A 26954-nucleotide genomic window follows, 5' to 3' on the forward strand; every position below is an offset into this window, starting at 1 on the left:
CCGATTTGCGCGAATACCATGGGATCTTCAGGTTTGTGTGAAGCTCTCGAGTCTCTCGTCGAATCATGCGGGTTTTTACAGTCGGGACACGAACCGGCGTCTGTGATTGCCGATTGTTGCTTTCCCTCCGTATCTTCCCGTTATTAACCGCTTTGCCGTCCCTGGCTCGCAATTACGTCGATTCGCGGTAATTGTATCGACTCTGCTTCCGGTCTATTGTGCCCTGGACCCTCTCGTGAGATCTTCTCCGAGATAGAAACGAAGATCACTAGCCAGCTGAGGCCTGAGAGAAATCCTTGGTGAAGTTCGAACTTGGGCGAGAGGAAACTTGAACACTTGTTTCATTTTGAGGAAATGTTCGGGTGAGAACGTTAAGAGGAACCTAGGATTTGTTCAATTTTGAAGATAATCTAAACTACAAAATTGTTAGGAAAATTCGTTTAAATGTTTTATTTACCTGCAGCGATAAATAAAGATAAATAATTGTGAATAAAAATCGAATGGAATGGTTTGGATAGTGCCGTGTTCAATTTCTTTAATTTCCCATCGAAACAGGCGACGGGGAATTAGAAAGCGCTGTCAGAAGCGATTCGAGATCGCAAGTAGATACAGACGACTGTGGCCAGACAAAGGCTCGCGCTCCCTCGAAAGAAAGGCATTCATAATTAAAGCGGTGGTGTTTCGAGCCGGACAAAGTGGGTCCCGAAGATCTTAATGATCTAATGGACGTCTCGTTAATCATTTACCGTAGAGATTAGCGAGGCTGACTCAGCCGTAGGAGTTTTCCGAGTCGCTGAACGCTGTCGATGCCATTTCCCATGGGGCCGAAACGTCGTATTATCCTTCCGGCTTTGCTATCAAATGTCTATTTGAGTCTTCAAACGTGTAACCTACCGAATCCCACGTGGTCAAGAACAAAACCACGGCGAGGACCACAGTTTCACTTTTTGTTTTTGTTAAAACACTGTATTCTCAAGAATACGTCCTGGATCAGCATGATCAAGATTTACGGTCTGCTTTCCAAAAAAAAAAACGATTACAAACAATAGAAACCATCAAGATCCCGCAGGGAGCCGATTCGATTTCCAGTCGAGGACCCTCGCAACAATGTATTACAAGCAAATCGAATTACAAAACTGAAAGCAGTTGAGACTTGAAAGAGGCGCTCACGTGACGGAGTTGCTAATATCGATTAGCATAAAAATGCGCTTAATAATTGCAAGAAATCGTTGCCCATTAGTCGAACCGCGTATCATCGCGCGATCTAACCAGGGAATCGGCGTCGAACATGATCACGGATCGTTTACCAACGAATCACGAACGATCCCAACGTTCGATAGCGATTTTCCCGCGGTTCGTCGATCGACCCACTTCCGGGCTGAATCGGTTTTCGAGCGATCATCACGCTTGGATCGTGATTTTGAAATCAATTTCCTGCGATGGATCCTTACAGCGAGATAATCCGCGCAATTACGCTAACGAGACCGTTGGATTCGTTCGATAGCCGGTGGCAATTACCTAATCGCGCAAGATGGACGCTAGTTACTTGCATAGTTTTACCACTGGTGCAAATCGAACTTTCGCAAGCGCTGAAAAGCAGGGCTGATCTCACTGTTGATCCCCCATGAATTTTTCAACTCAGCCAGACGTTCGAATGTTATAGTAATCGCGTTTTCAGTGCACCTGCGATCTCCTTTTCTTGTTACACGCTGTTCATTACACACCACTGCTTTCATCGGTCTCTAACACGCTGTGAAATTCGATTCTCCATGGATTAGGTAACGCTGATTGCAGAATTTATTTGTGCAGCGGCTATAGTGATGAAAAAGAGAGTATGTACGTGGCTTAGTCTGACGATTATGCGGAGTGACGTTCGTTTTTGCTGGACTCCGACGAAAAGATCGGTGTTGGTGGTTTGCGTGTAGTCTGACCATAGAATAAGTGGAAGTGGTGTGCGACGGACAGACAAGATGGAACTCAAATGTGTTTCATGATCTAACAGTGAGTGTAATATGATAATCAAAATGGTAGAATTGAGGTACTCCTTTGTCAAGAACGCTTTTCAACAACAATGTGTTTATTGCACCAATATTATGTACAATTACGGAAAACATACTACGCACTAATTAATAGAGATCGGTCCGCGATCGATCCGGATCGTGGAGAACGCAGTATTTTTCACCCGAACCGTCAGTTCAATGGTTTTCAAGTGCATCGATGGTGGCGGCAACGACGCATGATCGCGATCGATCGCGATCCGATATGACAGCCGCGCGCAGGCATGCGTGAAACATTGCTCACGCTTGGGAAATCGCGATCGTGTTACGGAAACGCAGCGAGCCTTCGAAGATATCGTTCGTTTCGTCGCGATCAGGATCGACGGACCGTCTACGCGTATGTACAGCCGATTTTAAACAGATACCGAGAACCGGTGATCGATTATAGATCACAGGTGGTGTTGCGAACGTAATCGACGATCGATTCACTACGTTTAAGATAGCGAATCGCATCTAATCCTCGAAATCGGATTCAATTCGAAACTCACAATTTGGTCAATTTTTTCTTTGATACTGATCGTAATGAATAAAATTTTCGGAAATAACTATAGAAAGAGAGAGAAATTCATTTTTGCTTCGATTAATTTGTATAAATTGAATTCTTTGGTTCGTCGATCGATTATTCTTGCCAGATTGATCGAGGCAACCACGCTCACTGTCCACCGCTAGTTGTATTAATATATTAGAAATCTATTAGCCTGGCCAAGAGTGTCCTCGCGCAATTGGCACTCGTGTCGCACTAAACAGAACAACGTATACAATAATTCTCCCTAAATCCACCCCCTCGTAGACTCCGAGTGGCGATTCTTAATGAAGATTCTTCGAGGAATCTTTGGAATCGTACCCTTTCCCTATTAGCGTCGCAGTGGATGTGACATTCGAGGTTCTGGATCCTATCCCATTCCAGTCCCTCAGCTGCCCGGTTAATAGTAGAAGAACCTGTAAAATGCTGAAACACAGAGGAAGATTAACCAGGTGTCAGTACAAATTATTTCACATAAACAATTTAGAGCCATTTAAAACCAGCTTCGAACAAAGTCCAGTTCCAAGTGAACGAAACAGTCACTGCTCCTCCGAATAAACCGCACGCGATAACACAATCGCGGAGCGCAAAACGCAGGTTTTAAGCGCAAAACGAGGCACGATACCATACTTTTTTTCCAGTCGGAGGACCACGATCCCCTATTCCCGCAGCATTCATGCTCGCCAAAACGAAAAGCCCGAGCTCCCAAACAAACCGAACGCATCCCCAAACAAAAGTTCTCTCATTTCCCGAGGCCCCTTTGCTCTCGGGGGCTCCTTCACCCCGACAGGCTTTCGATCCAACCCTCCCACGAGGGTTTGCAACCCTGCGAGAAGAGAGAGTCGTCCGCCGGCAAATCCCGTGTGATTTTCATCTACGATTGCTCGGCTAACTGGCAAAGTCCCGTTTCTGCTGGTAATCGCCGGGACACCTGACCGCCCGGTAATGAGAACTCAGGCCCGTGCCACTTCAAAGCTGTTAATTAGAGGACCCTCGTCACCTAGCCTCGACGACCCACGCGCCGTGCCGTCTTCTTCTCCCTTTGATTGGTAAGTGCTCGGTTTTCTGGCCGCTGAACCACAACGCGATGCCGACAATAAAGTTAACCAGAGACCGAAACTGGGAGCAGGTCAGGCTCAATTTCTGGTCAGAGGGCTGCATACATGCTCTGATCCTTAGCCTAACTTGTTGAAACACCTCCCTTGCAGTTCTGCAATTTTTATTTCATTTTACAGAATTTTTTCCTCACAGTTCTGCCATTTCATTTATTTGCACGAGGTCGAATGTATCGAATTTTGGGCCTCTTAAGGGTTGTATGATCAGTACACTTCGAAACCACGTTTAGAAATGTTAGCGACCGGAAGCCAGCCGAAAGACACATTGCCGTTCGCTCTCATAATCGACACCTGAGATTTATTTCCGCACCGATCTGTTCGCGGCGATCGCGCGCGAGTACTGACAACGCGAGGCATTGTTCGCGACAACTCGTGCGAAATCAGACGGCCCCGGGAACACAGGTTTTTTCGAAGACTATGCTTTTTGTACGCCCTTATTGTTTGTGGAGCTGGGATTCATGAGAACTGGGTGGCTTCTTTTAATAGACGACGCTGACTTCGAGGCTCCTGTGTCTTGAACAGAGACGGATCGAATTCACTTTTCACTGTCTGATAAATTCCGGACGAATCTACTTAGATTTTTCGAACAAGTTTATCCGGATATACTACGAATCTTATTAAATTTTGGATCGAATAGATCAGATTCAGATGAATCGCATTCAACTCCATAAAATTTTTACCGAACAGGACTGTTGGTAATAGTTGGCTCATAATACACGTTCATATGATGTCATTCCCGTAATAAATCTAAAATGCTCCCCTAGCAATAAAACATATATTTACCGAACGCAACACAGCGCCAACAACAATCTCTCAGACACTTGACAGTTGTCATTCGATACTTGACAACCCAAGAATGCGTACAGAGCATGCGGTAACATCAATTGAACACGTAACGTTCCAACGCAATATGTACTTAAAATTCAAGTAGATTGATTGTTTCGCATGCAACAACTTGTTACGTCGCTCGACTGATTGAAACTGCATTCGTTCTTCGTTTCTCTAACTCGCTTAGTCTTATGGCGTTAAATTGATAGAACGGTAAAATGTGAATATACAAGGAATCCGCGACATTCCAGAGATAGTATACCGCTTCATATTTCGTAAGAGAGATTTTATAGGACGTTATAATTAAGAAGACAGTTACCGAGAAAAAAGCCGATAACAAACACGTTAAAACGAGCAACCATAGTAAGTTTCGATTCCGGAGCAGAGTGATTCGAGCGGATCAACGAACCTGGACGAGCGATTAGCTGGAAGTAGCCGATTCCGTAATTCGATTCGCTGTTATTACACGTAATCACGGTGCACGCTAATGATTCAGGCGAGCGGCTCGTTCCGAGACTATCGGAACCCCTCGGATTATCTGACGAGTGAAACTAAGAGGAGGGGATGTGCGCATGGGGTTTTTCAGAATTATGCGGGCAGCGGCTCTTAAAAATTCATAGGGGATTAAATAACCGTCCGTTACGATTATTTCAAATTACGCCCGGGCCGGTCGTGGTCCTTTCACGCGGCCGGTAATTCGTTAACGGCACCGTGGCTCGCGATAAAGGGAGCGACCGTTGGCCTAATGACGCGCAATCATGCACGCCGCGCGATTATAAATCCTGAAATTACCGGGGACTCTCGGACCGACTCATTAGGCCACTCGTAAAGCTGAGTTTATGGCCGCGGGAGCCACGCTCGATGGAGAAAGAATGCAAATCCAATTCGCTTTTATGAACTATTACGCGTAAATGGACAGCGTCGCCGCGGTTCCGTACAACATGGACGGAAACGGGCGTCTGTCACTGTCCTTTAACATTAACTATGCATTTTTTCATCGGATGATTATGCTTCAAGCGCGTGTACACGTGGATACAGAGACGAATTGTTCACGGGTGGTCTTATTTAAACAATTTCTCACTGAGAAATGGTATGAACAAATTTTTCAATCATTTGTTGCATCTACGATCTGTCAGGAAAATCAGAATTTTTCATACGAAACGATGAGGCAAAGACAGAGAAGCGTTTTCGAGATCGTTCAGAGACCCAAAGCTCGAGACCGCAGAAAGTTGAACTTGACCGTGACAGTTCGAAGCCGTTGATCTTTCTCCATTTTCGGGAACCAGAGACCTTGTCAACGACCCGGCTAACCTCGTAACACCTGTTACGCCACGCGCACAGGCTCACGTAAGGTTACGCGCAAACGAGTTTAAGTCACGAGGCCGACGAAAACACTTTCACTGACCCGGCACAAAGCGGTTTCTCCGGACCGAGTGGATCCCAAGGCTGCCTCTTCCTCGGGGAAACCGGTACTCACATCCTTCTCTTCCGCTACACTCTCTTCCTCCTTCCTAGCATCCCTATTTAAACGCTGGGCAAATTTTTGTAACTAGTCAGGGACGTTCGACCACATTCTGGTTTCCCTAGATCATTTTCTGAGGCAAGAGAATTGTTTAAGTAGATTCTAAGTCTCCTGAAACATTTTTTGGGCAAGAGGAATTGAGAAAAATGTCATTTTCTGTAGTAAGTTTTTCTGCAGATTGAGAATTATGCAAGACTCCGTTGAGAGTAGTAGAATTTTACTTGAAACCTTCTTTAAGTGCATAACGATTGCAGTAACTATGATTAAGGCAGCTCTGTGAAACCGCGGTAAAATGACACCTTGCGGTCGTGGAACCGGAAGTTCTCGAGTCCCCATTTAACACCTGAGCAACGTGCACTCTCATTCTTCCTCATACTTTCGTACAAGCGTATAAATTAATACAGTACCATGAGGTCATACTATCCAGTTGCAATTTCTCTTTCTCTCGATCATATGTCAGAATTCATTCAACTTCATTTACAGAATGTTAATTGAACGATTATCTGTACATTGAAAGTTAAGGGATTACTTCTGGTGTTGTGTTTGTTTTAAGGACGATGAGAATCAGGGATCTTTATTATGTTTGCCTTAGTGAAATGTTATTACAGAGAACGACTTACCTTCTCTTTGTTATATTTACAACGTTTTATTTACAGTATAACTTAGCGGCGCTTTGTACAGCAGCTTGCTCTTAACGAACTACAATGAATTAGCACAGATGTGTACATGAATTAGTGCGTGACTGGTTGACAAGTAGACTGCGGATGTTGATGCGGCTACGAGGTCACGGGGATTGATTTACAACAACAGGAATCAACAATGAATCTTTTCATTCTCCTCAAGGCTCTGTTACCGTGCATAATTTCTTCAACTTTGTCGACCCCAGAAAGATTGAGCCTCGGAGCAGTTCTTTTCGAAAGAGAATAATATCCTCACTAAATCAAACTTGAATAACAATTTTTCGACATGCAAACAACACTGGACGATTTTCTGGATGATTTTCTACTAAAGGAAAACAATTTTCAGAAGCACAAGCGACACCAAACGATTTTCACAAAATATTCTGCACAATGTGAGGACGCTCGAGAGGTCTTCAGTCTCTCCAGGATCGAGTAAACGAAATTCTCGATGGGGAAAATCGCACAAAATCCGCAGTTCAGTGACAAGTTAGCGAGAAAGTGCTGATTGCTGTTCCGTTCACGGCTCGCGGGTCTGGGAACTCTTGCGGAAGAAGGACGTTCAAGCAGCGACAAGGATGAATCTTGATTTGCATACGCCACGATCTTCCGCGTTACAAAGAAGGAGGTGGTGGCATTTGACGTTACTAGCAAAAGAGGAAGAGGTCTCTCGACCTCGACGGGTTCACGATCGCGAGCCGGACGGCGAGTTGTTCGTGGAAACGATCCAAGGTTCGAGCACGACCTCCGTTCAGATCCCGGACGTCGTGCTCGATCGCTGGAGATCGAGTTGGAGAGGATCGGCGATTCTTAAAAATACCGAAGATTTCATTCGTCTGCTGTAAGCTTCCACTCAAGATCAATACACCCAAATTAAATTGATACTTCAATTATGTATTACAAAGCACGACTTTCACTTGGCCGGGCTGTGTAAGAGAGGATCTTTAGATCTAAGTTTGCAGAAAGCTCAGCAATCTACTGATAATTATATTTAACGAAAAACTAAATGAATATTAACTATCTACAATTCTATTAAATCAAGGACTAAATGAATAATATTGTGACGATCCCCCCGGAAGAGACCAAGCGACTATAACTTTAATTCTACCGTAGATAGGGCTAATTCCCACCATAACACGACGTCAAACGAATGAAACCTTGAATAGTGCAACGGTGGAAGAAGGACAGGTGATTTCACGCGAGTGATAACAAATAAATAGCGTTTTATTCACAAGTTAGGTGCACAGGGGTGGCGAGGGGGTGTTCGCACGTTTCCGTGACAGTGCTATTGAATAAGGGGTTAGTTTCCACCCCCTGATCTCCCGCCCCAAAGTTACTCCTCGGCTGGGTGAGTTTTTGGTGGTTCGTGTCAGGAGCAGACACCGTGTTGCGCCCTTGTTGTGTCCTGTTCGCTCACTTCGCCCACACGGTTATGGTAACACAAGCGTGTTTTTGCTTCCTACTGGCTCGCTGTCTCTCTCTCTCTCTCTCTCTCTGATCCTATCCAATTGTATCCGATCACCTATTTACCTTGGTTGGGTGGCACGAATCCGAATCCGCTCGCGCCCGCGACCACTCCGCTCGTGTCGGCGCTGTTCGGCGGGGGTCCAGGTGGGAACAGCACTGGACCTGGGGGCATGGGCAAGCTCTGTTACAAGTTTCGTGAGTGCTGAAATTGTTTGCATATTTTAACATCTCTGCAAACCACCGTACTTTCATCTCTGACCTCCGAAGTAGGTGCTCTCTCATATTTGACTGTTCATTTTTCTGCATGTCGAACTACAGTGCCTGAAATTTCCATGAAGCCACCACGCGCGCGGGTTTTTTTTGGTAATATCTTATAATTATTCGGTACTTATGATAAATTTGAGTATGATTTCATTTTAGGCATATTAAAAACACACATATGTCGATTGAAATAATAGGAATAATGTTTATTTAAAAAAATAAACGTAAATATATAATTTTATATAAAGTAAACTGCGAAATTTCCACAAAGCCACATATTTTTTAAATAAGTAGGTTCAAAATTAACAATAAGTTCTTTTGTATTTGTATGCCATTTCTTCGAATAACTTCGAAAATACGATCCCATATCCATATGAGCATCAATGGATGCCCCTTTTCTTCACTAGTCAACAATTGTCCTGGCATTTTACTAATAAGACATTAAAATATAACATATTACGATTTCAATAAATTTACAGATCTACTTTTATGCAAGTCCTTACTTTTCAATTTCAGTTACACTTCTTTTATTGTACCTAGCTGGACATATTCACTCAGAATCTACGCACAAACTAAGTGGCTTTATAGAAATTTCGCACTTATACTTCGCTTCGTGCAGCAAAAAATGTATACAGACCCAAAAGGTGAACATTTCCGAGCAGATACTCGTTGATTTATGATTAGTATCAACTAAATATAATTGTAGATGAGAAAAAGTAGTAAACTTGACAATATTAAAAAAAAAAATATGTCAAAACATAGGTGGCTTTATGGAAATTTCGGGGACTGTATTATACAACTATAGTGGTACTTTATTTATCTAAATGAAATCTACGTTCACCAGAGTCGGTACAGTGTACAGACGTCGTCCTCGAAGTGTTAAAAAGAACATTCAACGAACTCATAGTAAAACCTGTTTGACAAATGTAAGACGGTGCTTCTGAAACTCTTTTGTGGCTCTCCTCTGTAATTCAGTGGCTTTACGAAAGACTTTGATCGATCCATCTAACGAGCAAATATTTTCAAGCAACGGTTTATTAAATATTTCTCAATTTCCCGACATCTCCGGCGGCGGAGAGATTAATGGAACGCTCGATGCAATGGTTCAAGACACATCAGTCATCGCGGTACATTAAACGTCGTCCATCAGCCACTCCATTAAGCCACCCCGCGTAATCCTGCAGTTTTCATTTCGACCGGATCCCAATCTCCGCTGGAATCTTAATTAGGAACAGAAATTTTCGTTCTTCCCACGGAAAAAGAGCGCGGCAGCGCGGCATTTCATAAAAATTCATAAACCAGATAACGAGCTGTCAAAGGATAATTGGTTGTAATACGGAGCCGCTGTTCCGAAACAGACCGAAGAGTCACGCCGGGTTTCCGCGATCTAGACAGCTTGTCGAGAGCCCCGTAGATCCCCCGTAGATCTTTATCGAGAGCACGCGAGCGAATCGGCGAATCGAGCCGCACGCGACGAATCGTTCGCGAAATCGGTTTGCGCAACGATCGCGGTGGCCTTCACGATCGTTGCCCGAGCTTGATCGCGATCGATCGCCGATCGTTGGACCCCCGCGACGATCCGATGTCTTTTGCGAATATTATATGCTTGCTCGATCACGATCGAGGAGCGCCGGCGGTTCACAACGGTGTTTTCGATGTTCAATAATTTAATTGGTACACGCAAGCGAATTGCACGACGTCGATTTAAGGGCATGTGACTTTTAATTCATTTATTATTATTTGTTATTAACAACGATTTGGAACTACTCAATTCTCCAGCAGTTATTTGATCATTCGGTGATAACAAACAGGAGAAATTAACAAAATTTGTTGCTGGCTCAGAATTTACCGTGGCTTGGAAGATTTCGATTTCTTCAGCGATATCTGAAAGTCCCCAGCAGATGTACGAGTTTGTTGCACGATCTGGGAAGTTATTTACCGATGCATCAAAGGGGAAAGTCTTCAAGGAAAGCCGGTGGAAATCCTTCCCAGCCGGGAAGCGAATCGTGATTATTAATAGAGTCGAGTATAGTCATCGAGATTACGGACAATCGATGCTAATGGTGTAAGCAACACGTAGGAAGCTGTGTTCGTGTGCCAGACCACCATCGATGTTTACCGATTCGTTGCGAAATATTGACTGGATCGATCGATCGGATCGATTAAGGGGAGCCGGTGACCTTTCGGCGATTGCGCGAATTGAAACTTATGTAAAAATTCTGATGCTCAAGTTTTATTTTTAAACAGAATCTTTGGAAAGGGAGAAGTCTATGAGGATTTAGAAATAAATCTACCGTGTGATTGTTACTATCAAATTGCTGATATTTATCGGGAAATGAAATTTTTCTAGTCTGAGATCACAAAGCTGAAGTAAACATGAGCAAAAGACTACATTAAAACAGGTCGGTCTACAGAAATACGGTAGTACCTCAAAACTTTCATTGCAACACTCTATTTTCTCTGTATAACACGTTTCCGCGCAGAAGTTTCATGAAACAAAATTTCCTGTATCGATATACCCGCGGCCGATTAAAAGCAACGCAAATAGGAGCGAAATTCAGTGAAAGTTTCTAGCTGATTCTGTCTGTAAGCTTGATATAATTACAGCACAGAACACCGCAGCCTAATTGTTGCACTCTATAACGCAAAACTTCCGCCAACGGACGAAGCGTAAAACGCAAGAGAGAAATAAAATCGGAGTACATAGCTTTTTTTTCGTTGTTTCTCGCGCGTGTGAAAATGAATTCGGATGCTGCGGAGGCGAGATTCGCGGAAAAGTTCGCACGCTAGCTGCACGTGTTACACAACACAGGATCGACCAGTTTCAGAGTACGGCTCGGCGTTTTGTCAGCGCCACTTTCCCGGCGATATTTATTGTAGGTGAGTTTGAACTTGGCACCCATTCTGGCACGTACACACGCGCTCTCCCGCGTTCCACTCGATCGCAAGGATCGCGTATCCTGGTTACGTGTGGAGTGTGCACTGTGCAGTCTGCATCGACACGTGCCGCAGTAAATGCCAGATCGATTGAGCTGACCTTAGGCGGTCGCGGAAAAAAGGAGACAAAAAGCGGCTGGGGCAATGGAAGGATCAAAACATCCTTTCCATATTTTTGAGAGAGGCGATGTCCGTTCTAATATTTTTTAAAAATTTATAATTTATTTTGAATTCGTCATTTTACGCACCCCTGTTTGATCGAGGATCTCTCATCCCTGCAGTTTGCCTCAGGTATGGGCCGAATCCTGCGAACAGTTGACTATAGTCCTGCGCTGAACATACCGCCAGCACGGCGAACACGAAGACCAGCAAAATTGTCTGAAACAGACGTGCAATAGTTGACTGTATTAAAAATAACTTTTAGTAATAATCGCGAAAGAAGAGGCTGTCACTACGAGTTGTGAAATTCTCTTTTTTTTTTATTTTTGAAACAGCATAGCCGTTCTCCAAGAATGAAGGAATCAATGTCAATGGATCAAAATCCGTCGAGCTCGGTTACATAATACATTTAGCATTAATAAAGTAAAAAGCGCGGAACGGACCATCATCTCTCACACCGATGGCATTAATTAGCACCGTACCACGTGCCACAGATTTCTTCTGCTTCTGAACGCATCAAGGACCGCAGACGTATTATTCAAAAGTCACCAATTACGCATCCTTGATGGGCACCTTTCACTTGGATCTGTTCTTTCTCAATCCGGTGAACAAAAAGCGATTCTCCGTTCGAAATCGCGAACAGAAGAGTCGTCTTCCATTCTGTTCGAATAGGGATTGCTCGTTTTGGTTGGTTTTAATTAAATCCCCCTCTTGGGGACGATTTAACTTCACGGTAGCTCAAATATCCGTGCAAGGAAGCTGCTGTAATTAATCCGGCAAATTCTGGTAACAAGAAAAATTTATCAGCTTTGTTGCTTCGTTAGCCACAGTTGAGAACGATCGTAAAACCGTGGAACTGGTCTATTTCGATGAAATGGCTACCTTTCGATGAAATCGCTACATTGCGTGAGCTACCTTTCGATCAAATTGCTACCTCTCGATCACTGAGCTACCTGAGCTATCTTGCATACAGGGTGTAAGAAAAACGAACTTGGAAAAAATCGAGAAACGACTGGCACATTGTAGGAAAATTTAAAAATTTTGTTGAATTCCTCGTACAAGTTTGTGTGAGAATTTTTCACGTTTCTAATAAGTAAAGAACCGTAGCAGTTCGAGAAGTAATATACTCAGCAAAAATCATTTCTTTGGCTCGGAAAATTAAATCGTAGAATAATACATGATCTCAGAATTTCTCATGAACCTACATTTTGACTGAAAATAATTTTACGACACGATATTTTCACCTGAGAAAGACGAAGCTGTCAGCCTGAGCAAGGAAAGAATTTCTTCAACTTGGAAAACAACACACGCTCTTTTAATTGTCTAATAATTTAGGGATCAATGGACAACAATTCTATACAGAGATTAACGTGTTAGACACACTACACGGTTTTCACTCGACAGAACGGACAGATTTATTCCGCACTGATTGGACACCCGTTAGGCTACCGGGTGCAGCATGCGCGACAATTTTTACGATCGGTTCGTTGGTCGGTTAACAATGCATGAAAATTTATGGGCCAATAGCCGAGGAATAAAATCAGCGGTGTAAGTGCTCATTTGGCGGCCGTTAGTCTCCTCGAACATTTCTATCGTATCGAAAGCAGCGAGTGTCTCACTGGCAGCTCCGAGAGAGCTCCTCGTAAAGCGCGTTACTTAATAAATTAACTCGCGGGGATGAATTACGACGAAACATTCCCGGCGAACGCCGTCCATTACGGCGTAACCGGGCTTGTTTAAACTAAATCCGTTCCGATTGTTAATTGATTATATTCCGTCTAGCGAGTGCTTGTCGTAAACGGTGATTGATGGTCTCGACACAGGACGCTGATAACCAGGCGACTATTTATCGGTGAAAGTATTTCGTGGTGCAATCGACTAACGTTTCCGAGATAGTGAGGCAATTCTCGACGATCGAAGGGAAGCATCGAGATTTCACCGAGCATAATTTCCTACACTTTCAAAGAGTCAGAGAGAGAGAGAGAGAGAGAGAGAGAGAGAGAGAGAGATTCGAAAATTTAATTACCTTGTGGACAAGTCCGTCGTTTCGACACTCTCGAGGAACGGCGAGATGAACATTTTACTTTCAGGTGCTCGTAAAATAGAAAGAGGACTTAAGGAAGACCGGGTCCGCGTCGTAAAAATGACGCAAACACCCCGAAAGACCGAATCGATTCGTCAATCCGATTTCAAGCCGTAAATTTCCCCCGTATTTACGCTCGGAGTTAGGGCGGATTTGAATCCCCATCCCGGTGAAAAGACGATCGTCTTATTTCTTCTTTTCCCCGGGTGTCTCTCGTTACGTAAAATCTGATGAAACCGTTATGCCACTTTACGGTCCGGCTCGTCACGGATTCCATCGACGTTACCGCTTGGGAACGAGCCCCGGGAATAATTGCGCGCTCACATCACGACGATTATCGAGATTTGCACGCACGTTCATACTTCGATCGCCCGATCGAAAGCAAGGTGAGCTGTGCCACGTCATCGCCACGCGATTTCTTTCTCTTGTCACAATGTCAAGGCGATTAATTGCTGCCCCGCCACCGCACCGTCGGGAATGATAAAACGATCGTGACCGATGCTGTAAACCCTTCGAGACCTGCTCGATTGGCTACTGGTCTCCTACGATCTATTCTTGTACTGCAGCTACATCGATCTTTATTTGCACCTGGTGCTACTGGGCGCAGTCCAAGGAAGACAAAAGGATTTTTATAAATTGTACTGAGGAGGTGGTGCAAACTAGTACACTGCAATGAACGTAACGTAAGCAATTAACTGGATTTACTGACCCTATGTACAGTCAGAGTTGGGCAAAAATTTAATCAACGATTGACGACTAAATTTCTACTTCAATCGTTAATCGCAATTAACAATTAATATCCTAGTTTAGTTGTTCACACACACAATGCGGTTAACGACTAAATACTTATTAATACTTAAAAAATACTTATTAAATATTATCGTCAAACGCATAATTGATTAATGATTAACTGCTGAAATTTCGAAATGAAATACGGAATCAAAACTGTATGAATACTGAAAAAAATGTAAACTGAATTTAGGTGTATTCATTTGGTCTATACAAACTCTGTTCACGTGCTTCTATGTCTTTTTTCGACGATTTCTTTTCTTAATCAACGATTGACGACTAACATCATCAATTGATTGAATCAATCGTCGATTTTTCGATGATTTCCTTTTTTAATCGTACACATTAATCAATCAATCATGATTAAAATTTTAATCGATTAATGCCCTACTCTGTGTACAGTGACTCGAATTAATATTCGGATGCTCTAAAAAAGACGGTAACTTTTTTAATATTGTACAATACGATTTGAACATTTTTGGGAAGCTAGAGCAATTAGTTTACTACAGGACGTGAAAAGAAATTTTTTCAAAAATTGCAGTAGATCGGAATTGTAGGAAAAATAATAATGTTGTATTTTACAACTTTTTTATGTGGGCCAACATTGAAAATTTAAAAAATACGTTTTGTAGATCTGTGTCAATTATATGCACTGTGGAAGTTTCATCGAAATCGGTTGATGCGGGAAAAAACGACAGGCATTGAAAGATGTAAGAATCCTTAGATTTATGTATTGCAGTTAGAGGCCAGAAATCGTGAAAATCTGCAATTTTTACCTAAACGTTTGTAGCTCATTGCAACGTCGACCGATTTTGACGAAATTTTCAAAATGTGTTTAATTCACACAGATCTACAAAACGTATTATTTAAATTTTCATTATATGCCCACATAAAAACAATTCCGATCTACTGCAATTTTTCAAAATATTTCTTTTCACATCCTGTAATAAACTAATTGCTCTAGCTTACCAAACCAGTTCAAAACGTATAGTACAATATTAAAAGAATTATTGTCTTTTTAGAGCGTCCGAATATTAATTCGGGTGTATGTTACGTGACCGACATGAGATTAAAATGGGTCGCCTATTGCGAGAATAGTGCCCAGTGAATTTACTTGCAGCAACCGCGGATGATGTTGATTGAACCAAGGAGAAAGACGGCGTAATGATACGTCTACGGGGCTTCGAATCGTACTCTGTCGTTGATTGACACCGGGTTTAATTACCGATCTGGGCAAATAAATTCCCCAGTTGTACAATTTCCGTCACTGTGTACCATAAACACAGAACGGCAAAAGAGCGTGCAACATTCCATCGATTTCCTTGAAACGTGCACTTTGGAAAAATCAACGAGGCAACACCATTACGCTGAATTCCTCAACTGGACTGCACTATCGAGGAGGTTGATTTTTCGTAAAAATTTCCTAGAACCGTGAAAACCATAAGCCACGGATCGGAATAGTTACGCAAGAAAATAGTTAGTAGACAGGAAAGCAAGGTCGAGGCAACGGGGTGAAGGCAAGGACTGGATCTGGGATCCTAGCGCGGGAAAACAGACATAGATCGATCCATCAGCGACGATCGAGTGTAATTTTTCATTCATGTATTCCGCGCCGTGTATTCCATGGAACAAGACTTCTCACGCGTCGATCGGGAATAGAATCAAGATATTCAATGGAGTTTTCGCCGCTCGGGAGCAACGGTGAGACTGTGACTAATCAATTAGGCGAATTACGGAACGGTTCCCAGAGGATGGATTTCAATGAAGCGCCACCTAAAACGCGGCGGAAACTATGGTGAGCTGCAAGGAGAGTCACGCGCTCGTTGTGGGTATACCAAAGGCACGAGGTCGCCCACAAACCGCGGCACACATGTGCGTGCACCGTGACGGCAGATCATGCTGCCGTGATATCTGAGCCAACGCGCGCCGATGATCGCGAGGAAAACTGTTGAGATTATGCCGGGACTATGTTTGTGCCGGCAAACTATGTAATTTATTCCTGGCAGCGTTGCGAAATAATTGTAAACGCTTTTACACACACACAGTCGATCCAAAAAACGTCCAAGCACGCTCCAAATTAGGACAGCCTCTCCAAAAGTAGCCCAAACAACTTCAATTTCTTCTAGAAGTGTCAGATACATTAGTTTATTGCACAACGAGCAGACAGATCTTGAGAAAATTACCATTCGCAGGAATTTCGTAATGAAGATTTAGGTATTAATCGTCAACAGTGTCGGGAAACGTTGGTCTTTAATCTGAACAAACCGACAGGAACTGGTCGAAAAAGAGAAGGTTTGTAACCGGAGAACGCGTGTTTTCCGCTGGCGGATTAATGGGCTTCGCACTCGGATCGATTCGACGAGGGCACAGGTTCCCAGCGAAAGTTTTAGGTGAATGGTTGCACGGTGGTGCATGAGGTATTCGGTAGGTGTGTTTATTTGATGGTTATTAGATCAGATGCTTGGAAATATGTTGGTAGCTTTTAAGTTAGACTCCCTGAATGCTATCCTGAAACGACTGGAATGAATCCTGGATGAATCTGAATATCTGACTGTCTATCGACAACAGTGGCTCAAAAGTAATAAGAAAAACGCAATACACCAAAGAAATTGCATTTTCTCAACAGGGATCGCGACCGAAGTCGCTTACCTTTTCGATCGAAAAACGTGACTCGCATGCAGCACCAACACGACCCACATTAACATTTCCTTACTTCGCGGTATACCTAGAACTATGCTCACTACTTCCTATCGCGAGTAGCTTATCTAGAACCAATTTTAATGACCGTCGGAAGGAATTTCCTCAATAGCCGAATGCCTGTAGCGATCCAGTCGCTGCGAAATTTTACTTTTACTTAAAATAAAGTCTGGCATATTTGCCTAGTGCGCCAATACCGTTCGACATCGAAAGTGCATAACACCCTTTCTTTCTGTATCGCTCTAATCGCGATGGATATCGCCTCAGAACTAACTGAGCGGATCCAGAGGCCGACGTAACGATTACTTTCCCCGATACCGATCTCCGCTGCGATTTATACTTCGATTTATACTGGTCACGTGAGTGTGGCTATCGGAGCGTCATACAGAAACCGTGTACTACAAATTTCAATCGAACACCACCTCCGAAATCAAACGAAATCTTCGTCCATCAATCATCCACTGAAAGCTACTCATGAATGATACATTCGCTCGATAACAAGTCGACAAGTCACTCGACAATGCAATTACGCGATCATAAATCCCACGAAAAAAGCGGAGCAACCAATTTAGATCGTCGATTAAATTATCTCCTCTATTAAATATCGAAAACTTGAACTCATAAGCGAGATAATGACATTGAAGTCATCGATCGAGATCGCCGAACCTGTCGGCACAAGAGAAAGGCCGACTCCTCGTGAAAACAATGATCTCTATTATCGTGGACACAACCGTATGCGTTTTCTCGAGTTTCTCCGTGCATACGCGATGCATCTCGGGTACATAGTAGTTAGATCGGCACATGCAGCTGCACTTCGACAGACGCAACTTCCGCGTCTAACACCAAGAGAAACTGGCTACCTCCACGCACATTCTGCATCATTAATAGTACTCGATGCAACTGGGTTTATTAGCACATGCAAACAGGTTGCACCGGAAAACCGCAGACCGATTGCATAATCAATTCCATGTTTATCGATGAAATTTTCTATTCATTTTCAACAGTACTTTCAAAAAAGAATTTCGCCGAGCAAAAATCAGGTACTTGTGGTTTGCACGACTTATATAAATAGAGAAGCCTCGACCTGCATTATGGATCATTAACATCAACCGATGCAGCTGGGTTGCACCGTTGCACAATCGATTTCGTGTTGTAACAGTACCAAATTTTCCACCAATTTCCAACAGCACTTTCCAAAAAGAATTGCACCGGTAAAAATTCAATCCGCTCCCTGTTCGCGTGATTTAAATAAATAAAGAAGCTTCCACTTATCGACGGCTCGCGAAATTTTCACGCGGCTCATTAAATCGCCGTTGTATTAGTTGACGCGCGAAGTTTCTCTTTTTATGGCCCGAACGCGAATTTTACGAGGATTTCGAAAGCGTGGAGGATTTTAAAGTTGCTTGTCCCTTTCGGCAGACTCGACGTCTCCGATTTTTCTGACCCTCGGGAATGCGCTCCCGAACACCGGACTCATTCTGCCCGGCTGACAATAGCTCGTCGAACAGCTCATTCGCGCCCGTATCTTTGCGCAAGCCGGAATGCACATACGTTACATGCACTTGGCGCACCATTGTCAACACGCCCACATTGTTCCAGCGAAATGTATTATCTCCGTAGAGCTCTTACATTTCGCTCGATCGCCATGGGGGCGGTCATAAACCGACGCAAAATGATTTTCTATTTTTTTACGGCTAATGACGACAGTCGAAATAATTAGGAAACGGTCGAGCCGATTTTCACAATTTTTTTTGCGAAGCGACGCGGATTTTGCAAGCTCGATTTACGACACCTGCGCGTGAAGTTTCTACAGTGAAGATACCACGCGCGCGTTGCGTTGCAGCGATGCACTTGCACTTGCACAAGGCGTCTGATAAAAATTCGTCTGACTTCCACAATGATGCATTCCTGCACGATGATTCCGGCTAGGCAACTGTGGGGTGTTCAGCTGCATTTCAACGTGTTCTAATTTCTACCTTTTTTGCGATTCTGTTCGCATATTTTTGCACATCTGAGGTAATCTATGGAGTGCATTGAAATTTTTCATTTTTACCACGCTTATATTATTAGCTTATCGAGTTATCGTTGTTGTTGTTGTATGCGTCAAATCTTGTAATCGAATTTTAAACCACTTCCTGATGAGTTAGAGACTTGAAACTTTAAACATAGCTCAGAATTGGATGACAACGAAAATTAAAAAAACAAATTTTAAAAAAAATCTGTGCGTTCACACCTCGTCGCGCGACACTCGGTAGTACGTCATCGTGTTCAGCGATCCCCACTCCGCGCGGCAGCGCTCCCTACCGTACTACGCGTTCCCACTCCGAATCATCTCTACTCCACTAACCCATTTCGCACCGAAGGAGCTCAGTCAGTGTGGTGTTCCGTTCATTCAGTTCCATTTCGGACAATTTCGAACTCCATCAAGAGACGTCGTCTCTCGGAGTCATCCCCTCATTCTGTCTTGTGTATTTCCATATCTTGCGTTTCCACATATCTTACTATTTCATACCAGTATTACTATATCTTGCGTTCCATTTAAAAAAGACTAAAAAGTAGAAAATAAAAAATATATAAAAAAAGACCACGCTTATATTAAAATGCACTAAAAAGGAGAAAATAATTTTAATATAGCTAAACTATATTGTTTGGCTCCACGCTTTTATTTATAGTCACTATTGTATAAAAAAATTATTTTCTCCTTTTTAGTGCATTTTAATATAAGCGCGGTCATTAAAAAGTCTTTTTATATATTTTTTTTCTTTTGTTTTGCCAATTTGCACACGACATGAACATACTAGGACCGATTTTATTCGGCAAAATTGTGTCAGGACAGGGCGACAAATGACCAGGGAAACAAACGTTCTCTATTTCACTAGATCAGCCGGAGAATTTCGTTTAAGTACCCCCAGCGTCGAACAATAGCCGGTTCGAACCTCGAACCTCGCTACAATGGGTCTTTGTCTCTGTGTACTCTCTTAATATCCTCGGAAATTGTTACGCGGGCATTATACAATTTTCTCCGGGGAACATAACGAATTTATGCAGGCTCTCGTTTCCCCAAGCAACCAGTTCCGTAACGTCGATCCCGGTTTCTCCTCGTTCCTTCGCCGTCGTTTCGCTCTTTTAAACGCATTCCCTCGAATTTTCTGAACCGCCGACACGTCAATCGCTCGTTACAATCTTGCATCACGATCTTATTCAGGGGATTTCGTTTGTTACACCCGAGAAATTGCTTGTTGACCATTTCTAGCTTCACTTTGCCCATGGAGTAACGAGGTGAGGAAATGACGATCTCACGATCAGTGCCAATTGCCGGAGGATTTGCAAACTTTTGCATTTTCGATGATCGGCTGGTGTCCGAAATGCTGGAGAATTTTTAGAGTGAATATTATAGTGGTACCAGTGGCTCCTTGAAAGTTGTCACTTCACATCATTCAAAATGAAATTCCACTGAGAACTCTCTTTGACGAAACGTGAACAAGTAGATATTACAGGAGCGGGCCATTCTCATACTGAGGGGAATAGTTCGAACAAAACTAGTGAAAGTATCGCATCCCCGATGCAACTTGATGCAACGCATGTGTCGCTATGCAATCCGCGGGGTCTCGTCCTTGGCGTCGGGCCAATTATTGCGGGAAAAGAGGGCCAAAGGTGCTAGAAAACGAACGTCTTCGTAATTAGAAAGTGGAACACCTGGCCTCTCCGCGTTACCATTGAATTTCTGTGTAACAGACACTGCTTCGGATTCTAAACGCGTTTGCTTCTCTTTCCCCGTGCCGTAAATCAACATCTGAAGCAACTTATGGCTTTGATCGGTGCCTTTTGCACCCTGTGGCATCTAAATTACAAGCTTGCGTGCCGTCGCGGCGTGTAATGATATTTCAGACGTCTCGAGACATGGGAAATGGTAACAGTTTGTAGAACTTGCTCATTACATCGAATTTGCTGAAACTGGTCGTTACAGAAATAAATTTCTAGCAAATATAAGACACCGATGGTTTGTCCGAGGGAATTAAAAATTGCACAAATGTGCAAAGTGTAGTACTATGCAGCTCCTTTCCTTTTCCAGGCGTAGTAAAGCCGTTCGAAGGACCGTGTCAGATTCCATCGTCTCCAGTTACTAGATGTTTCATTTAAATTCGCTCGGCTATCAAAAGGAATTTCCGGGCTACGGGCAGGCTAATTGGCAGATCAATCTTGTCCACAGGTGAGTATTTCAGACCCAGTGCACCGGTTGCAGCATTCATTACGTCATCATCCGTGTGAAAGGGGTAAAGCTGATCCCGAGGATCGAGGGAATCGAGAGAGTGGGGAAGGATACTTCCGATCGCACGTGTCGTCACGGTTCGCGGACCATTGGGAAAAGTACCATTTCTCCGAGACGGAACCAGAAAGAAAAAGAAAGAAAGAGAATGGTCCAGAACTCGCCACCATTCACCGAAGATTTTTGCCGACGATAGAACGTTTCAAGAACCTGGACACTGACTTGTCCCTTCTATTCCACTTTATTCGCCGAAGGGCAAAAATTCCGGGGAGTTTTTTTATGCTGGGAGAAGGGTATCGGAGACTGTAATTGGATCCGGGGGATTTTAGTAAAATGTGGATCGGAAAGTTTCACTGCTACGTGGAAACTCTGATCGAAGACTGGAGGACAGTTTGAAATCGTTCTCGGAAATATAATAGAAGACGGGGTTAATTGAATTAATTGTTTCCGGTTAACTATCAGTAATCTCATATGATTAGATCGATTGTCTATGAGGATTTTTGTATGAAACGTTTTTAATTATTCAGTGGAGTTTAAAAGACCTTCAGTGGTTTTTAAAGGAGTCTCAAAACGATTGAAGTATTTAATGTTCATTTTTAACGACTTGGAAAATGAATGTAAATCTTGCTTTATGGGACACGAAACAATAGTAGCGAGATTATAAATGTTTATCTGGATCTTTACATGAATCTCCGTTAAATAGAGAGATTACGTTTGCAACGGCGTGAAAATAAAGTGAAAATAAAGCGATTTCTTCGCTATAGCGAGGAAAGTAGACACAAACGAAGGAGAAAACGCGGAAAACAATGCTCGCACCCCGTCGGGAAACCCCCTGGTGACGCAACCTTGTGATTTACAGCTGGAGGATCGCAGTTACCGTTTTCCCGATGAGGAGAAACAAAAGTATGATAAAACGCCGATGAAATCGGCCTTCCGGCCGTATGAGTAATCGGGATCGGTGCGCTAAGCACGATTTATGTCGACCGATGAATCGTTCACTTCACGCACAACAGGCCCCATTCCGCTTCTCACGAACAGCGGAATCAAACCGCGCGAACGTGTTTCCGCTCGTGATCAACTATTCGACTGTAAGAGTACCTACGAGCAAACACCTCTGGAAACGAAACCACGGTTCTTTTGATCTTTCGCCGGTTATCGATTAATTTCACTTTTAGAATGCAACGTCGTTTTTTTCGCGTTGCAGTGGAGACAGTTATCGCACGCCAGAACGGGGAGAAAAAAACCTGGGTAAAACCACATCCGCAATCGGCGTGTAAAAACGATCGGAGACACTCCGCATGTTCTTCACGCACCAGATCCCCCGAAATCGGTCGGAATTGCTCGCGGATTTCGCATATCGCCGACTGAAATAATAGTGATCGTTACAACGCGAACCAGGTTTAATCATATGCGACGCGAGGGAATGCATTTTTTGTGATTGCCGCGGAGCTATTCGGTAATAGGGGACACTTTTACAGCAACGAACTCAGAAGTACGTAACACACACAATCTCTTTGTAAGTTACTAGAAGAAAATCATGCATCAAAAACTCTCAAATTCCCCTCGCATTTCTATGCTTTTAAATTCCACCCACTCATTCCTGTGACAAATGCATAAAACCTGCAGTCGGACGATGAATCATACCGCACCACAAACATACGTTTCCACAGCCCACCCCTCAGTCACAAATCTTGCCCAACAGCACAAAAAACAAGAGCCCATAATCAAGGTAAAATAGCGAATTCGAGATAATTCTCACCGCAACGTTCATTTTCTTGCAGGTACAGATAAATCTAAGATTCCAGAAAATATTTCTTACCACTCGGTTTATCTTTTTCGAATCGCCGATTGGCTGCAGACAACTGGAGTGACCCCATTCAGGGAATCCCTAAGGTAAAAATTGAAGTGTTCCGCAACGATGCTGCAAACGATATCGTTCGGTTTGTTCTGGCTGTTTTGCCGTTGTTTGTGAAGTCACGCACGAAAAACGCCATCGGCCGACGTCCTGGACCAAGTTGTCAGCCTCCGGTTCTGGTCACGCGATCACAGGATTCGATACCGCGTTGCGAAATGCGCGATCGCGCGGATATTAATCCCCGGGAGCGAGTTAACACTTTACGAGACGCGTCGAAGTGACAGGAATTATACAACAAATTCATTTCTCTGGATATGTATAATACTATCGAGAAATGGTGAAAAATTTAAATAGACACATTTCTATCATTTTTATAAGGTGATGTAAATTAGTGACGTTTAGTGCCAAGTAGATCTAGTGTTAACGACGTCATAGTGTCCAGAGGTTTTTCCGAGACTCGTCCCGCCTCGGATCAACGCGGAACGACGCGAGGACTGGTTATGCAAAACGGTATTAGCGCACGTTTTGCAATATAGCTATGGCATGGCAGCCGGAGAGGCAATTTGGAATGAATAGATTGAATTTATTAGAGAGCCACCGTGCGCGTTAACCACTTTTCCTGCGCCAATCCTGCGCGAACGTCGATATGCCTCGCTTTCTAATGGGAACTCTGCGAATTCTGTGCTCGTATGACAATGAGTGTTCGTTACGGGTGATTGTAGTAGCCTCTCGGACAATCTTGGAACCTCCTTTAAGTAAATAAATTTTTATATTACACTCGTTACTCGTGAATCGTACAGAAAGCTTTTATTTCGCATGGAACGAACATTTTTTAGTGCTGTATTAGGTAAACTAATATACAATGAAAGAATTTGTATTGTTCAGCTCGCAGAAAAAATGAAATTTGCACCTGTTCTGAAACTGATTCATTCAGGCTATAGGTCGACGTTTCGGTTGAATTTATGAGGGAATTTGCGATTAGCTGGGGATAGAGAGGCGAATGATTCACGAGGGAACGTTCTCTAAACGGTCTAGTCGTCAGCTGTGAATCGTCTTCCTGACAGACGGTTTGCTACTCGTTATTTATTGCGCAACAGCAAACGTTGCACCAGCCTGGGGCAAGGACGTGGACCAGTCTCGCCTCTGGCTACGATCCCGTGAATGAACCCGTCGGGTTTGCGGATTTCCTCGCTCGTCCGTTCAACTTCGTCCAATCACCCCCTCCAAACAGCCTCTCCTCATTAATCCGTTTCTTCATCGTGACTATCTAGTAATTGCTTCGTCGCGAGTAATCAGTAATCGTTTTATTTCACAGGAGCTGAATATAACCAGAGAAAGCGTAGAGAAGCATTCGCAAAGGCCTTGAACGATCGATAATTTTACTAACCAGCGGGATAATGAGCTTTCTATCAGAATTGATTAGCTTTTTCATCGGTCGCGGTGATTACACCGTTTAGTTTAATAAAGACGTCTTCAGAAGTGTCGATATTTGTGACCTACATAGGTAGACACATGTTCTGTAGCCACGCTAATAGCACACTTTATTTAAATTTTAAATTATGCTGCGTGATTCTATTCTGAGACCCGGACGACTCGCATGAAATCGCCGGAGGCTGAAGAGATTCCTCGTTGACATACAAAACGAGAGGCGGGCAAACAAACATCATCAGAAGATTTTTGAAATTCGATAAAATCTCAAGAAACAATCGAAAGTTGGCACTCTCACAATCAAAATTATTTAGCGAAACCAAAATTGCACAAAAATTCATTTTTTTATCTTGACAGGTAAAAGCATTAATAAGTAATGAATCTCAAATAGCAGATTTGCAGACTTTGGTGAATTGAATAGTTCGCTGTTAAAGAACCTCGTTTGTAAAATTTTCACTTGTCTCTTTTAATTACACCCTTGACAGTTTCTTCGAGACCATTAATTACGATGCTGAATATAGATGAACAGGTAGATAGAGCAACGTTGATCGCGCGGGCGTAGTTTTCGCGAACCGAGACGAGACTCCAGAAACGAGAATGTAGAAAGTCGCGTCGGAACTGCACACAGGCCCTGCGTTTTGCACGCTTTTACATGTTCGCGGAGGAGAAGACCGAGTGCGATACTGCTCTCGATTTTCTAACGAGCGATTCTATCTTTAGATCGACTAATCTGGTTGGATCAAACCCGATGTTCTACAGACGGGCAACAATTAAGCCACTGATAATTTAGGGCCTGCTGACAATTGAGAAAGTCTACCCAACGTGAAAGGTTTTGCACCATCCTGTCTATACGATAAAGTCTAGCAAAGTAGTCCGTTGCTATTTCCAATATTTAGAAACGATCTGGGCAAATTTTCTTTAAGATTCTCTTATGAAGAGAAATGTATTCTCTTGCAGTAGACTAAATATTTCAAAATTGGTCAATCTTCCCAGTTCAATTTTTATTAATATTGAAGCAACAAGACTGTACTTTCAATTAGGCAGGAAGAATCACACTCCTAAATTCAATTTTTTAGAAATTATTCACTCCCTGTAGATCATGACAATATTCTATCTTTATATTCACAGAAAATTCTCTACTTGGGTAAAATCCCCTGAGGCCGACATTATAACAGCAACGTGACTAAAGCTTCCTACAGAAGACATTTCTAGCAACACAATACGACTGAGAAAAGCCAGCAGAAAGATGCCAACAGTATATAGAATATACTAATAATTCTGATGGATACAGCTTACGTAAAGTCCAGAGCACACAACATCCATACAATACGTCATAGTATCCTCACTTGTAACAGTCTCATCCTGTCCGTTTAGGTATTTCGTAGGCAGCCTCTTCAGGGGTGCCGGCCAGGACACCTCATTTCCCGAACGACCGGCGAGAATGATCTCTCCTCGAGAATCTCCGATCCCGCGTGCACCGATCGGCAATCATATGCGTCGCGGAAACCAAACCAAGTGTTAGACTCTCCGAGCGATCGAAGAGAACCAAGAGCCAGCCGGTGCTCACCTGTGAGCTCTATCTAGTCCCGCGAAAGTCTCCCCCACCGATTTCTCGCTTCGACCGCCCCTTCCAATTAAATCGCGCGATCGCAGGCCCGAAGAGAACCCTTTCTCAACTGTCCGTACACCTCTCTTGCACCTCTTTCAACTTTTTTACACTTTACTTACGATCCTCATGGCGTTCCAATCCGTCAAAACTGTCTGCAGCTCCTAATGGACACTTTGCTGGACACCAGCGATTGCGTTGACAGTCAACTGTCGTCCCACGAGGTTGAAGAAGGATGATGGTGGTGTGGACTTGGTGGAGAGGGGGATGAATGGTGCTTTATGAACCTCCTACCACGACAGACGTTTGGATCTTTGGTGGACAGCAGGTAATGTTGCCGATAAAGGTGGATCGTAGGTGTATCAGCCACGCTTGCCGTACAGGGGCCGTTTGACGATGGGTGGGGGCTGTTCCTGGGACTTATATGTCGCCGCTGGAGGCCACGCGACGCGGCACTTTTTTCTCCAACTCCCTCCCAGACCTTCCTGGATCCTGCAAGCCCCTCTAGACACTATGAGCCCTTGACGATGGTCAAGGTGAGACGAGCACTATCTGCCTCGAGGGGACACCACGCGACCGATCGCCATTTACCGTCAACTCGGCGACAAGGCTGCTTTCTTGGAGCATCTGAATACACGTTTCCTGGCCAGTCTCTCTGTCGATCCCTCGGTAAAGGTACTGTT

General features: G+C 43.5%; 1 protein-coding gene across 2 annotated transcripts; it reads right to left on the reverse strand.

Annotated features, from left to right (window-relative positions):
• Positions 1 to 1995: 1995 nt before the first annotated feature.
• Wat (worker-enriched antennal transcript) lies at positions 1996 to 26675 on the reverse strand. Of its 2 annotated transcripts, none has more exons than XM_076439102.1 (4): positions 26394 to 26675; positions 11636 to 11765; positions 8253 to 8351; positions 1996 to 3006 (listed from the first exon to the last, which is right to left on the reverse strand). In XM_076439102.1, exons 1-4 carry the CDS (start codon positions 26400 to 26402, stop codon positions 2981 to 2983), a joined length of 264 nt encoding a protein of 87 aa, XP_076295217.1. In that variant the 5' UTR covers positions 26403 to 26675; the 3' UTR covers positions 1996 to 2980. The 2 variants fall into 2 exon arrangements, with proteins under 2 accessions (XP_076295217.1, XP_076295216.1); XM_076439101.1 differs by lacking the exon at positions 26394 to 26675 and adding an exon at positions 26012 to 26282 and having other exon boundaries at positions 2009 to 3006.
• Between the last annotated feature and the right edge of the window lie 279 nt (positions 26676 to 26954).

The sequence above is a fragment of the Lasioglossum baleicum genome, chromosome 15, assembly GCF_051020765.1.
Source record: "Lasioglossum baleicum chromosome 15, iyLasBale1, whole genome shotgun sequence".
Lineage (NCBI taxonomy): Eukaryota > Metazoa > Arthropoda > Insecta > Hymenoptera > Halictidae > Lasioglossum > Lasioglossum baleicum.

Coding starts and splice junctions, on each gene's coding strand:
- Wat (XM_076439101.1), bottom strand. Junction 8,352..11,635: donor AGATCCTCGATCAAACAGGG/GTGCGTAAAATG, acceptor CCATGCCCCCAG/GTCCAGTGCTGTTCCCACCT. Junction 3,007..8,252: donor ATTCGTGCCACCCAACCAAG/GTAAATAGGTGA, acceptor TCTGTGTTTCAG/CATTTTACAGGTTCTTCTAC.